Below are 14,720 nucleotides of genomic sequence, written 5' to 3'. Positions count from 1 at the left end.
CATGAATTAATCGACAGATCGACGGTTCCCGAAGGTGGTTGAATTTGAACGCCCCACGGAAGTAGTTTTGCTTGGAAGATTAATGGGATATTAACGATGATTAGAGGCGGTGATCATCCTTCTATATAAAGTCCAATCAAGACCTCGATACAGACCAGACTATAGTCTTCCCTCAGAGACTAGAGTAGTACTGCCGCTTTTGCATAATATATAGGCCGCAATATCAGAAAGATCGATCAGCGAATTCAGTAATATTACGAACTATTATCAAGAAAATATACTATGGCCGCTGGTGCAAGCTGCAGCTGCTGCAGGCCGTCGTCACTACTCGGATTACTTACATGCTATAATTGGATGGTCGTCACGACAATGGTACTCTGCACGAGTACTAGGAGCAGTACGGGGTATTATCATGTGGCCGTGTCGGCCACTTCCTTCAAGGTGGTAAACCATTGCCGCAATACCCTGGACGTGCAAGTGCGCGAGAACGCCGGGGGTCCGTCCATCGGAACCACAGGCTTCTCCCTGGCGCCCGGCGCCTCCAAGTCCCTGAGCCCACCCGATGGCTGGTCGGGCAACTTCGGGACGGGCACGCCGAGCCTCCTGGCCGAGTTCACCATCGACAAACCTGTGGGCAGCGATTTCTACGACGTGAGCGCCGTGGACGGCTTCATGCTCAACGTGGGGCTGAGAATCTCAGGCAACGGGGCGAGCGTCTCCTGCAGCGCCGCGGCGTCCATCTGCCCCTCCGAGGACGTCAGAGGCAGCAGATGCGTGAGCCCCAACCGCGACGACCCCAACACTAGCTACGTCAAGAACGTCGACGCCTCCTGCCCGGATGCCTACAGCTGGTCCAAAGACAACAACGCCGTCCGCAAAACGCCCACGGGGGGGCGCTTCACCATCACCTTTTGCCCCTGAATATCATCTCGATTCTCAATCTAGAATAAAACCTACTTCTGCCGAATCTCGATCATGCATGTATGTCATGACTACTTGATTTCCATTCTCGAAATGGCATGTATGAATACCCACAAGTAATTCGAGGTTATCTTCTAAATGCATGTTCGAGAATGATGGTTTAATCGTATCCGAAGCGTAAGCTCTTACCATTGCATTAATGATTTGGCTCAGCATTAACGCACCAATATAATTGAGTGCTCATAAGTGAACTCTAGCCACACACGCAGAGTTGTTGCTAACCTTCCTCTGTAGATTATAGAAATTATCAATGGTGGAACTAGTTTTGCTTCATTTGTCTACCCGACCATGCATTACTATTCAACTTTCCTTTGAAAATCAAAGTAGAAATCCTGAGGTTGAGAGAAAGAGACCCATAGAAAAGGCTCTTATAGAAACTAGCAAAAATATCATCAGTTCTAGCAACATCATCAAGCTAGAATGAATAAGAGTAGCAACATGTAGGTAGCTTTGCAGCTGCATTCAACCACTGATTTGATGACGTCTTATGTTTGAGTATGATGTGACTAGCCACAAATTGGTGAGGAAGGGAGTAGCTACTAATTTGGTTAAACCTAAGAGTGTAGCTAGAAGGGCTATTAAAAAGAAGCTAAGAGAAAATGGATTGGCCCTCATGCTTCTCATGTCTCAACTCCAATGAGGTCATAAGGTATATCCGTTCCCTACAAGCTCAAATGGTGAGCTTCAAGAGCCAAGTAAAGTTGATGAATGATGATGCTACAATAATAACTGGCAATGTCAGCCATATGTGATCTATTGAGATCCTAATCAAGTGAAACATGATGATGATGTTGAAGGAGCCTTCAAGAGAGCTTTCATGAATTGACTTCTCTTCTCTTCAAACATCCATTATTTCTTGTCCATGAGGCCTATTGTCTTGTCTTTGAGAGCTTCACCACATGTTTGCATTTCAATCAAACCTTAATCTCCTCTAAGGACAATAGTCCCATGCTCCCTATCATTATTCCCTCCCTCTTAGATAAACCCTATCTAATTAATAAGGCTTACCTAGCATAATTGAGCTTGCATGGCTTGATTTTGGAACCCAGAATAGCAAGTTCTTAATGGCTATGTTAGTTTTCTCAATGTTGATGTTCCCATTGATTAGGATTTCTTTGTTATACCTTATTTTTGGAAATTATTTTGTCTCACCATTTCTAGATAATGTGCTGTATAGTAAGTTGGTTGTCGGAAGTTTCGAAACCTAAAATGGGGTTGATAGTGGCTCTCTCATCCTAAGCTCATTATTAGGCCTCAAATAGCAATCCCACACATAGATCTATGACCATGAGGGACAAGAAAAATGTTGGACAAGCCGCTCATGAGACTAAAATATTGTGTTCTTGGGGAAGTTACCATATGTATATCCTCTATATCAGGTGCATCAAGGCCTATTTGTAAATATCCTTACCTGTGAATTTTTTCTAAATAAAATATAACCCCTTTATATTACACCCTTCTATATGTAAAAAATATATAGGAATAGTATTTTAAAAATACCTTATTTTGAACCCACATGATGCACACATATATTCATGAGTAACTTACCCGAGATTGTGTTGTAGTCCATTTCCTAATTGCTTATCCTTGAACTCCAAGTAGGAGGTATCACCATATAATGGTGTTTAATGCACTACATAAACATCACTTAGGTTTCTCTGATGGAATGTTGTGGCCTCTTATCATGAGAGATCTGTAATATTCCGATTTGCTAAAAAAACACACGCATGAACCACCTCTAGAAGGGGAGGCCAAAAGGATAAGTCATGAGGATGATTAATGACAATTTTTTTTAATATTCCCTCTCTCCTCCAGCCGACTGTCATGGTGGAGGAGAAGGGAATAGCAAGGGGTGAGCAAGCTCCTTGCTGGAGCTTGCTGAAGGAAGGACGCCATGCACTATGGCCGCGTGGGGGCGGGAAGAATTCCCTCCCTCAGCTATAAATGCCATGGAACAAGAGAAGACGCTCTCACCGCCGTGAAGTAGAGAGAGAGGGTGGTCGTGAAGGAGAGAGGGAGGAGCTAAGCTGGACGGTGGGAAACGACACACGCCAGCAATCACCTCTGAGCTGCCGCAGCAGTCCGACCCCCTGCCCGTATTCACGCCGCCAGCAGCTCGAAGTGCAGTTTGCCCTGGCCGTCAACACGTCACCAACTGTCGCCTAGATCACAAGCTGCCACCATCAAACATCCCCTTTTCTTCCACGTGGCGAATTCACCCTCCAGAAGCTTTGGAAGCTTCTTGGCAAGCTTCCAAAACCCTTAGGAAGCCCCCTTTCATACCCTTTGTTCTCCCCCCCCCCCCCCCCCGGTTTTAAAATCCCCTTAGCTCCCATTCCCTTGGCCTCAAAACCACCATCTCCCCCTCCCCCCCCCTCGTGTTTAAAGGATCATAAGCCCCTTTTTCCACAATAAAGAGTGGGCTTAGAGGTCCTATTATTACTCCTCTTCCCCCCCCCCCCCCGGTGCTTTTAAAAGTCACATAGCCCCTTTCCTTAAGCCCCTTTTTCATATTTTATAAATCGTCAAGCCCCCTTTTCCTTGGAACCACACCCCCGTGTTAATCCCTTAAACCCCTATCCTTTTCCTTGGAACCACACCCCCATGTTAATCCCTTAAACCCCTATCCCTTTTCTTTGGAACCACCCCTCTTTCCTCCATATTTATACCTTCCCTAGCCCTCCCCTTGTGGCCTATTGAAACCCCATTTTAAGTTTGACTTAAGGGTCCTTCGACCTTATTTATAACCTTTACGGTTACTATATCCCCTTAGAAGTTCTCTCCTGCACCTTGTGTTTTTTCCATCCATTTTTGTTCCTCGTTTGAGCGAGTCATTAAAAGACCATTAAGCATTCCCCATGACTTCAATGGGTCTTAATCGTAGAAGACTCTGAAACACCCTTTCGAATTTCCCTGACTTCCAAGGAAGGAGCCTTCCAAAAACTACTATCGACAAGCGGTGCAAGGAAGCGACGGTGGAATTCCTAGAAGGAGTTGTAGAGCTACTTCCACGTTCGAAAAACTATAATTGCGATGCCTCCTAAGAAAGTCCAAGGCGTAGCCGCGAGAGGGTCATCTCCCGGTATCCATGTGGATATCTCACCCCAAAACCAGGTTTTTCTTCTTGGCTTTAATTCGGTTTTAAGTCGATCATGCAAAGAGAAATTGTTAGGGATAGGATATATTTGTCTGAGTTATTGGTAATGAAGGAGTTTAGCTTATTTGAATGAATGATAATGTATAGAACTTAGTTTCCTTCGAATTGCATCAAGCATTATAAATTACGAGCAAGATTATCCATTTACTATAGTAGTATATTTTAGTTAAATCCTAAAGGTATTGAAATTATATCTTGCACCATTAGTCTTATTCCTTTTGCAATGAATCATTGTAAATGATTAAATTCATGAAAGGTTTTTTTCCTTGCTCAAATTACTAGGAAGTTATCATTGCTAATTGCACATCTTAGCAAGGGAAATGTTTGTTATTTGGCATGAGTTCATCTGCAAGGAAAAAGGAAGTTTAAATTGAACTGTATAGACTGAAAAATAAATTGTCACAAGGATAGCAAAACTGTGACAAGACGATTAATATTATCTTCCAAAAGATATCCAAACCAATCTAAACATAGAAATATTCATACTCTAAGCACTTGACTACTTTCCTTATTCTAGGGTCAGAAAAATTTGTAAAGATAAAGAACTAGGGTTGTCCTCGAGATCCTTAAAAAGAAACCCTAGGCCCGACATACGTCAGCGTAAAGGATCTAAAACGGATTATTCCATCGCAAGACTTGCGCAGCAAGTACGAAATCATTTAGTCTTGTAATTGATTCACAAGGAGAAAGGGAAAAAAAAACCCTCAATAAGGATAGCAGATCCCTACGCAAGTTGTCTTGCAAAAGGACATATTTTTGGATATCCTTCTAAATAAGGAAAGTTCTAAACCGGAAACTAGCATATCTAAGGAACTTTAGGGTTGACCAAGTTGGGTTAATAAGGTACGCCCTACACGGGAATGTAAAGGATCTTGCCAATTTGCAAGACACCTTGGGAACGAGTGCTGATACACTCAAAAGGAAAGAACACTTCCTTAGCAGTTTGCCAAACAACACGGTTGATTAATGAAAATGTTTGTGCTTGCTAGAGATTTTAGGGCTCTGTTTGAATTATGAATTACAAATTAAATGAGTACCTATACTTCAGGTTAAAGGCTGAAGGAAGAGGCAGTTTCAGTTACCCCCGACTACCTGCCTAACCCTAACCAAGGGGGTTGTTCATCGCGCCGGGTACGTGGACCGAACCCACCGCGAGAGGTCTCTCCATTGAGCTCTACTTGGAGTAGGAGGACGGTTGGGTGCCAGGGAGGGCTCTAGCCATAAATCCCTCGCCTTCCGGGTCCTACACAAGAGGCTAACGTGACTCGGGATTAGATCTCGAGACCCGCATACTAGTTTACAGGTGGAAGCTTGGAATAGTGATCCCTGGGGATTACTGGATAGCCCTCGGCGGATTATGGACAAGCCTACGGGCGGAACTTCTTGTATTTCAATGATAAAATGATGAAATGTTAAAAAAAAGAACTTGCTTGATATTGTTCTTCTATGTCACGTGATAAGATTATGTGAAGGAACCAGTGCTTAACAGGATTAATCAAAAGAAGCTGATTGTTATATGTCAAATTAATGTGTTAGATAATTACATAACTAAAACAAACTGAGGAAAGTGCGGAGGATGGGCCATGGGTCCGTCCTATGGTTGGGTAGTCCCGGTTAGCCGGGAACTTTTCTCAAAAATTTTGAAGAATAGTGGGATGATCATCATCATCAAAACGAATAACGAGAGCGAGGACCTAGAGTTACGTCTTACCCGATTTACGCTATTTTAGAGGAAAGGAATGGGACTATGCCTTATGGCAGAGAGGTTGAGCCTTACATCCCTCTCGTTTCCCATTCTCCTTGAACCAAGTGCAGCGTGAATCCTCTTCGAACCTGGCGTTTCTGCGTAAAGTAGTTCGCTCAGGTCTGACGCTAGTTGTTGTTAGCTAATGGCCAATCAGGAAAACCCTAATTCCGGTCGATCCTAAGTGGGAACGGCCAGGATACTTCTGCTACGTGGCAGACGCGGGAAGACCTAGATCGCAAAACCCGTAACATTCCATGGGAGTGCCGGGCTGAGTTTTCTAGACATCCTTTCCGATGGACTGCTAAGACGTGTCCTGGATGATACTAGCGGACACGTTATAGTTGGTATCAGAGCCGACCAATAACAGAATTGCTTTTATAAAATCTCAATTAAATGAAGTAAACAAATTACTGCTGTCCAAACATTTCCTTACTTTCAATGCTGTCTTGCAGAGTTATGAACCGTGGAACAAATTTTTGGTATTTCGGGTCATGTTTATGACTGCAATGCATTCTCCCCTTTATAGACAAAGAATTGGGATGATGAACATCCTGGAGCAGATTTATAATCCATCACCTTTATACATAGAACGAAGATGGACGGGGTCTTCAGGAATCTACTATATAGCCGCCCACTGGTTTGCTTATCTACAGACCAACCTAAAAAGGATCAAGTGGTTGGAAGACTTGAAAGTCGTGAAGCTGTTCATTGTTGTGGAAGCTCACGTAAATTCGACTTTACATATTCAAGGTCGGAGGGTTGAAATCAACTCATATGTATATGAGGAAGTAACCCATGTAATCCCAGTCGACAGGAGTAAAGTGTTGGGCCACCATGAGAAGTATGGATTCCAATGGAAAGGGTATCCTGAACTTCCAATGAATTATCGATTCCTAAAGATCCATGACCCAAAACCCTACTATTACACAGTTCCTATAGACAAATGCAATACAACGTTGTTCTCCCCAAACTGAATGTAATGATTGGCCTATCATCACACGAAACGTTGTATTCAAAAAGGCTATGCCCATGTAAATACAAATAAAGACTTCTTTTTATCAATATCTGGCTCTGCATAAGAGTTGTTAAAAAGTTAAGTAGCTACACTGTTTACGAGATAGCTGAACTAAAAATGAAAGATAAGCTAACGTCGATTATCATACAATAACGTTAAGAAAACTTTTATCCAGGCACAACCCCAAGTACAGGTTCCAAATTCGCCTCCTACATCAAGTACTGCTGTGACCCAGGAGAAGAAGTTTCTCCTCAAGCAGATAAAGCCACCTGAGTTTGACGAGAGAGGCAGATTCGTCCAGGCTGATGCTGAAATTTGGATTGAATCCATGGAGGATTACTTTGAAGCAGTTGGTACTGCACCTACCAATCAGGCCATGCTCGCCAAGTTAAAGCTCACCGGCGAAGCCAGACTTTGGTGGAAGCAATGGTGCAGGGATCAAGGGATTTTAGAGGGGTCCGTTACCTTGGAGAAGTTGAAGAAAGCCGTGCAGGGAAGATATTTACCACCTGCATATCGTACGCAGAAAATGAATGAGTTCTACGAGCTAAAACAGCTAGGACTCACTCTTGACGCATATTACTCTAAATTCGTCTCACTTTTAAAGTATACGCCACAAATGGACATGACGCAGCAGGTGTCCAAATTTTGTGCGGGCTTAAATCCACCCGTAAATACCTGTCTCGAATCTATGCGTCCATCAAATCTTCAGGATGCACTCATTCGAGCGGCGCCTATAATTCACGAGGTGCAAGCTAGACCAAGGGGTAACAAAACTTGGTCCTATAGTGACCCGAACAGGGAAGCATTCAGACCTCAAATGAAGAGAGTTCAAGGTCATAATCATGGACAAAGGAAGAAAGCAAGGACAAATAACATCAATAACTTTGTTCCTACTCAAAGTAATGGCCAAAAACCTCCGTTGTTTCCACTGCAACGAACCTGGTCACTTCAAGAGGCAATGTCCCAAGCTTAGCGGGGGACATCGTCAAACGCCTTTCTAAGGTGCAGGCCGCAATCAAGGAGCCGTTACCCGTGGAAGAGGAAGAACCACTTGCATTGCCAATAGGCAAAGATGCGAAGAAGAAGAAGAGAAAGATCCGACTATGGAAGCTGAATTCGAAAAAGCGACAGTCCATGCCGCTTTACACAAGAAAGGGCCGAATCGCCAGTTCTCGGTGATTCAGACACCATCGGACTATCAAGGTAAAGGTTTCAAAACCTTGATTGATTGTGGCAGTACACATTCCTTTATCTCACCAGCATGTGCAAAAAGGTTAGGAATAACCACAGTAGAAGCACCTACCCTGCTTGTGGAGTTGGCAAGCGGTCGTGAGGTAACTTGTACCAGGCAAACTGCTAAGGTGGAATTCTTTCTGGGAGGAAAGAAGACTTCAGTCAAATTCAGAGTCATGAATTTAGGTATCCATGAGTGTCTACTCGGGATGGACTGGCTTAAGCCCAACCACGCCCACATCCACTGTGGAAAGGGTCAAGTTTTCTTTCGAAACTCTGAAAGGGAATTTGTCACAACTCAAGGTGAGGCAGGAGTTCCAAGAATCCAATTAGCCAAAGTATCTCGGATCATAAAAGGAGTCAAAAAAGTATTACCCGTTTACCTGATCAAACTCAACAAGTTAGATCAAAAGCAAGAGTCTCATGAAGGACCTTCTTGGCTAAAGGAATACGCTGATGTATTCCCTGAGGAATTGATTGAACTTCTGCCTCAAAGAGAAGTAGATCATGAGATTAGGCTAGTGCCTGGAGCTGCACAAATGGCAAAAAGACCTTATAGAATGTCCATACCGGAAGCAATTGAGTTGAAGGAACAACTCAAGCAACTGTTAGATCAGGGTTACATCTGGACTAGCAACTCACCGTGGGGAGCTCCAGTACTATTCCAGAAAATGAAAGATGGCACACTTCGACTATGTCTTTATTACCGAGGGTTGAATCAATCAACAGTCAAGAACAAGTATCCTATTCCTAGAATAGATGAGCTTCTTGATCATCTTCAAGGTGCAAAGATCTTCTCCAAGATTGATCTCAGGTCAGGTTACTATCAGATAAGGATCAAGGAAGAAGATATTCCAAAGACGGCCTTCAATACAAGATATGGGCACTTTGAGTTCCTGGTTATCTCATTCGGGCTTACAAATACACCTGCCACCTTCAATAGATTAATGCAAGATATCTTTAGACCATATCTTGATGATTTCGTGCTTGTCTTCTTTGATGACACTTTAGTCTATTCTAAACAGGAAGAAGATCATGAACCTCAACTTCGGATTGTCCTTGAGACAATGAGGTGTCATAAGCTGTATGCAAAAATGAAGAAGTATGCATTCTTCAAGCGTGAGATTGAATATCTGTGATTCATAGTATCATCAGAAGGAATATCAGTAGACCCAGCCAAGGTCAGAGATGTGCTTGAATGGCCAATACCAGTATCCGTCAAAGAGATACGTAGCTTGCTTGGATTGACAGGATGGTATAGGGTCTTCATCAAAAACTATGCTTTGATTGCAGCACCTCTTACAGACTTACTAAAGAAGCACACTTCCATTACATGGTCAACTTCCGAACAAAATAGCTTCGATAAATTAAAGCAAAGTTTGGTATCAGCACCTATTCTAGAACTTCCTGACCTCAATAAGGAGTTCGAGGTAGTAACTGATGCTAGCATTCTTGCCTTGGGGTGTGTACTTATGCAGGAAGGTCATCCAGTAGCATACTCTTCAAGGAAATTGAAGAGTCATGAAAAGAATTATGTCACGCATGATCTGGAATTACTAGTTGTCATCCATGCTCTAAAGCTTTGGAGACACTACCTGTTGGGTAACAAGTTTACTCTAGTAACCGATCATAAGAGTCTCAAATGGATTTTTACCCAGAACGAGCTCAACATGAGGCAACGTCGGTGGATTGAAGTATTGGAGGAATATGATTTTGAAATCAAGTGCCGACCAGGGAAGGAGAATGTAGTTGCCGATGCACTCGGTCGCAAGGCATTCCTAATTTCCCTAATCTTGCAGAATCCATCAATGGCTAGATCTCTAGCTACAAAAGTATCTATGCTAAACAACCCTATACTTGAACTAGCTAGAGAGGAAGCATGCCATGATTTGGCCTACCAAACAATGATAAAGGAAATATCTACCAAGGAGCAGAATCAGAAGTTGCAAGCTAAGTATCAGGAATTTTCCATTGATAATGGACTTGTCTTCTACAGAACAAGGCTGTGTATACCAGCAAGCCAGTCACTTAAGCAGAAGATATTATGGGAAGCTCATGATTCTCCTTTCGCAGGACATCCTGGCTATGCTAAAACTCTTAATGTGGTTAGGAAGAGCTACCATCGGGAGAGGCTTAAAGCTGACGTTCTCAAATATGTCACTGAGTGTTTGTCTTGCCAACGTATCAAAGCCGAACATGTCATGATGCCAGGGAAACTGCAACCGCTTGACATTCCCCAAATGAAATGGGAATTCATCAGTATGGATTTTGTTGTGGGCCTACCCCAAGTCCAAGGAGGATACAATTCCATTATGGTTGTGGTTGACATGCTTACCAAGGTTGCACACCTGATTCCAGTAAAGACAAACTATAAATCCTTTGACATTGCAAGATTGTTTATCAAGGAGATATTCAAGCTACATGGGTTACCTAGAAGAATCATTAGTGATCGAGATTCTCTCTTCACATCACACTTCTGGAGAGCTATCTTTGAAGCTATTGGGACTCAACTCTGTTTTAGCACCGCTTACCATCCCCAAACGGATGGCCAAACAGAGCGAGTAAATCAAATCATCGAGGATATGCTTAGGGCATACTGCTGTCGAGAGCCGAAGAGGTGGATTCAATACTTGCCATTAGTTGAATTTGCCTACAATGCTTCTTACCAGCAGAGCATTCTGATGACTCCTTTCCAGGCATTGTATGGTGATGATTGTCGAAGTCCCCTAAACTTTTCTGATCCAACCCTAAGAGTTGAAGCGTCAAGACAGATGTTGGAAGACATGGATGATCAAATAAAGTCAATAAGACAAGACATACAAGCGGCGCCTAGGACCCAATGCTTATAGATTGCAACTCCCTGAGAACCTAAAGGTTCACTATGTATTCCATATCAGCCTATTGAAAACATATGTACCCAACCCTACTCATGTACTTGATGATCAAAAAATTATAATGCCTAGTCAAGGAGTCCTTGAACTAAGGCCGGATAGGAACTTAGATGTTAGGGAGAGACAGTTAAGATCTAGAACCCTGAGAGAATGCCTCGTCCAGTGGAAAGATTATCTCGAAGAGGATGCCACTTGGATAGATGAAAGCTCTCTCAACCATCAATATCCCCAGTTTCTCTCGAGATGAGGACATCTCGATTCCTCCAAGGGGGAGAGAATGTAATATTCCGATTTGCTAAAAAAACACACGCATGAACCACCTCTAGAAGGGGAGGCCAAAAGGATAAGTCATGAGGATGATTAATGACAATTTTTTTTAATATTCCCTCTCTCCTCCAGCCGACTGTCATGCTGGAGGAGAAGGGAATAGCAAGGGGTGAGCAAGCTCCTTGCTGGAGCTTGCTCTGGAAGGACACCATGCAGTATGGCCACATGGGGGTGGGAAGAATTTCCTCCCTCAGCTATAAATGCCATGGAACAAGACAAGATGCTGTCACCGCCGTGAAGTAGAGACAGAGGGTGGTCGTGAAGGAGAGAGGGAGGAGCTAAGCTGGACGCTGGGAAACGAGACACGCCAGCAGTCACCTCTGAGCTGCCACAGCAGTCCGACCCCCTGCCCGTATTCACGCCGCCAACAGCTCGAAGTGCAGTTTGGCCTGGCCGTCAACACGTCGCCAACTGTCGCCTGGATCGCAAGCTGCCGCCATCAAACATCCCCTTTTCTTCCACGTGGCGAATTCACCCTCCAGAAGCTTTGGAAGCTTCTTGGGAAGCTTCCAAAACCCTTAGGAAGCCCCTTTTCATACCCTTTGTTCTCCCCCCCCCCCCCCCCGGTTTTAGAATTCCCTTAGCTCCCATTCCCTTGGCCTCAAAACCACCATCTCCCCCCCCCCCCTTGTGTTTAAAGGATCATAAGCCCGTTTTTCAACAATAAAGAGTGGGCTTAGAGGTACTATTATTACTCCTCTTTCCCCCTCCCCCCCCCCCCCCGGTGCTTTTAAAAGTCACATAGCCCCTTTCTTTAAGCCCCTTTTTCATATTTTATAAATCCTCAAGCCCCCTTTTCCTTGGAACCACACCCCCGTGTTAATCCCTTAAACCCGTATCCTTTTCCTTGGAACCACACCCCCATGTTAATCCCTTAAACCCTTATCCCTTTTCCTTGGAACCACCCCTATTTCCTCCATATTTATACCTTCCCTAGCCCTCCCCTTGTGGCCTGTTGAAACCCTCTTTTAAGTTTGACTTAAGGGTCCTTCGACCTTATTGATAACCTTTACGATTACTATATCCCCTTAGAAGTTCTCTCCTGCACCTTGTGTTTTTTCCATCCATTTTTGTTCCTCGTTTGAGCGAGTCATTAAAAGACCATTAAGCCTTCACCATGGCTTCAATGGATCTTAATCGTAGAAGACTCTGAAACACCCTTTCGAATTTCCCTTACTTCCAAGGAGGTAGCCTTCCAAAAACTACTATCGACAAGCGGTGCAAGGAAGTGACGGTGGAATTCCTAGGAGGAGTTGTAGAGCTGCTTCCACGTTCGAAAAACTACAATTGCGATGCCTCCTAAGAAAGTCCAAGGCGTAGCCGCGAGAGGGTCATCTCCCGGTATCCATGTGGATATCTCTCCCCAAAACCAGGTTTTTCTTCTTGGCTTTAATTGGGTTTTAAAGCCATCATGCAAAGAGAAATTGTTAGGGATAGGATATATTTGTCCGAGTTATTGGTAATGAAGGAGTTTAGCTTATTTGAATGAATGATAATGTATAGAACTTAGTTTCCTTCGAATTGCATCAAGCATTATAAATTACGAGCAAGATTATCCATTTACTATAGTAGTATATTTTAGTTAAATCCTACAGGTATAGAAATTATATCTTGCACCATTAGTCTTATTCCTTTCGCAACGAATCATTGTAAATGATTAAATTCATGAAAGGTTTCTTTCCTTGCTCAAATTACTAGGAAGTTATCATTGCTAATTGCACATCTTAGCAAGGGAAATGTTCGTTATTTGGCATAAGTTCATCTGCAAGGAAAAAGGAAGTTTAAATTGAATTGTATTGACTGAAAAGTAAATTGTCACAAGGATAGCAAAACTGTGAGAAGACGATTAATATTACCTTCCAAAACATATCCAAACCAATCTAAACATAGAAATATTCATACTATAAGCACTTGACTACTTTCCTTATTGTAGGGTCAGAAAAATTCGTAAAGATAAAGAACTAGGGCTGTCCCGAGATCCTTAAAAAGAAACCCTAGGCCCGACATACATCAGCTTAAAGGATCTAAAACGGATTATTCCATCGCAGGACTTGCGCAGCAAGTACGAAATCATTTAGTCTTGTAATTGATTCACAAGGAGAAAGGGAAAAAAAACCCTCAATAAGGATGGCAGATCCCTACGCAAGTTATCTTGCAAAAGGACGTATTTTTGGATATCCTTCTAAATAAGGAAAGTTCTAAACCGGAAACTAGCATATCTAAGGAACTTTAGGGTTGACCAAGTTGGGTTAATAAGGTATGCCCTACACCGGAATGTAAAGCATCTTGCCAATTTACAAGACACCTTGGGAACGAGTGCTGATACACTCAAAAGGAAAGAACACTTCCTTAGCAGTTTGCCAAACAACACGGTTGATTAATGAAAATGTTTGTGCTTGCTAGAGATTTTAGGGCTCTATTTGAATTATGAATTACAAATTAAATGAGTACCTATACTTCAGGTTAAAGTCTGAAGGAAGAGGCAGTTTCAGTTACCCCTGACTACCTGCCTAACCCTAACCAAGGGGGTTGTTCACCGCGCCGGGTACGTGGACCGAACCCACCGCGAGAGGTCTCTCCATTGAGCTCTACTTGGAGTAGGAGGATGCTTGGGTGCCAGGGAGGGCTCTGGCCGTAAATCCCTCGCCTTCTAGGTCCTGCACAAGAGGCTAACGTGACTCGGGATTAGATCTCAAGGCCCGCATACTAGTTTACGGGCGGAAGCTTGGAATAGTGATCCTTGGGGATTACTAGATAGCCCTCGGCAGATTATGGACAAGCCTATGGGCGAAACTTCTTGTATTTCAATGATAAAATGATGAAATGTTAAAAAAAAGAACTTGCTTGATATTGTTTTTCTATGTCACGTGATAAGATTACGTGAAGGAACCAGTGCTTAACAGGATTAATTAAAGAAGTTGATTGTTATATGTCAAATTAATGTGTTAGATAATTACATAACTAAAACAAACCGAGGAAAGTGTGGAGGATGGGCCATGGGTCCGTCCTACGGTTGGGTAGTCCCGGTTAGCTGGGAACTTTTCTCAAAAATCTTGAAGAACAGCGGGATGATCATCATCATCAAAACGAATAACGGGAGCGAGGACCTAGAGTTACGTCTTACCCGATTTACGTTGTTTTAGAGGAACGGAATGGGACTATGCCTTATGGCAGAGAGGTTGAGCCTTACATCCCTCTCGTTTCCCATTCTCCTTGAACCAAGTGCAGCATGAATCCGCTTCGAACCTGGCGTTTCTGCGTAAAGTAGTTCGCTCGGGTCTGATGCTAGCTGCTGTTAGCTAATGGCCAATCGGGAAAACCCTAATTCCGGTCGATCCTAGGTGGGAAGGACCAGGATACTTCCGC

The 14,720-nt window shown here is 43.3% G+C and overlaps 1 protein-coding gene across 1 annotated transcript; it reads left to right on the top strand.

The window, feature by feature from the left end:
• Positions 1 to 369: 369 nt before the first annotated feature.
• On the top strand, positions 370 to 921 carry LOC148035844 (pathogenesis-related protein 5-like). Its single transcript, XM_087678847.1, has one exon. The coding sequence runs from the start codon at positions 370 to 372 to the stop codon at positions 919 to 921; it is 552 nt and encodes a 183-aa protein (XP_087534973.1).
• The last annotated feature ends 13,799 nt before the right edge of the window (positions 922 to 14,720 follow it).

Source organism: Lygodium microphyllum, chromosome 5 (assembly GCF_053477565.2).
Source record: "Lygodium microphyllum isolate KBCC chromosome 5, Lygodium_microphyllum_v1.1.10, whole genome shotgun sequence".
Classification (NCBI taxonomy): Eukaryota; Viridiplantae; Streptophyta; class Polypodiopsida; order Schizaeales; family Lygodiaceae; genus Lygodium; species Lygodium microphyllum.
This window is presented reverse-complemented; position numbering and strand designations above follow the sequence as displayed.

Bases quoted from the DNA above. Each gene is read 5' to 3' on its own strand.
- LOC148035844 (XM_087678847.1), top strand. From the start codon at position 370: ATGGTACTCTGCACGAGTACTAGGAGCAGTACGGGGTATTATCATGTG.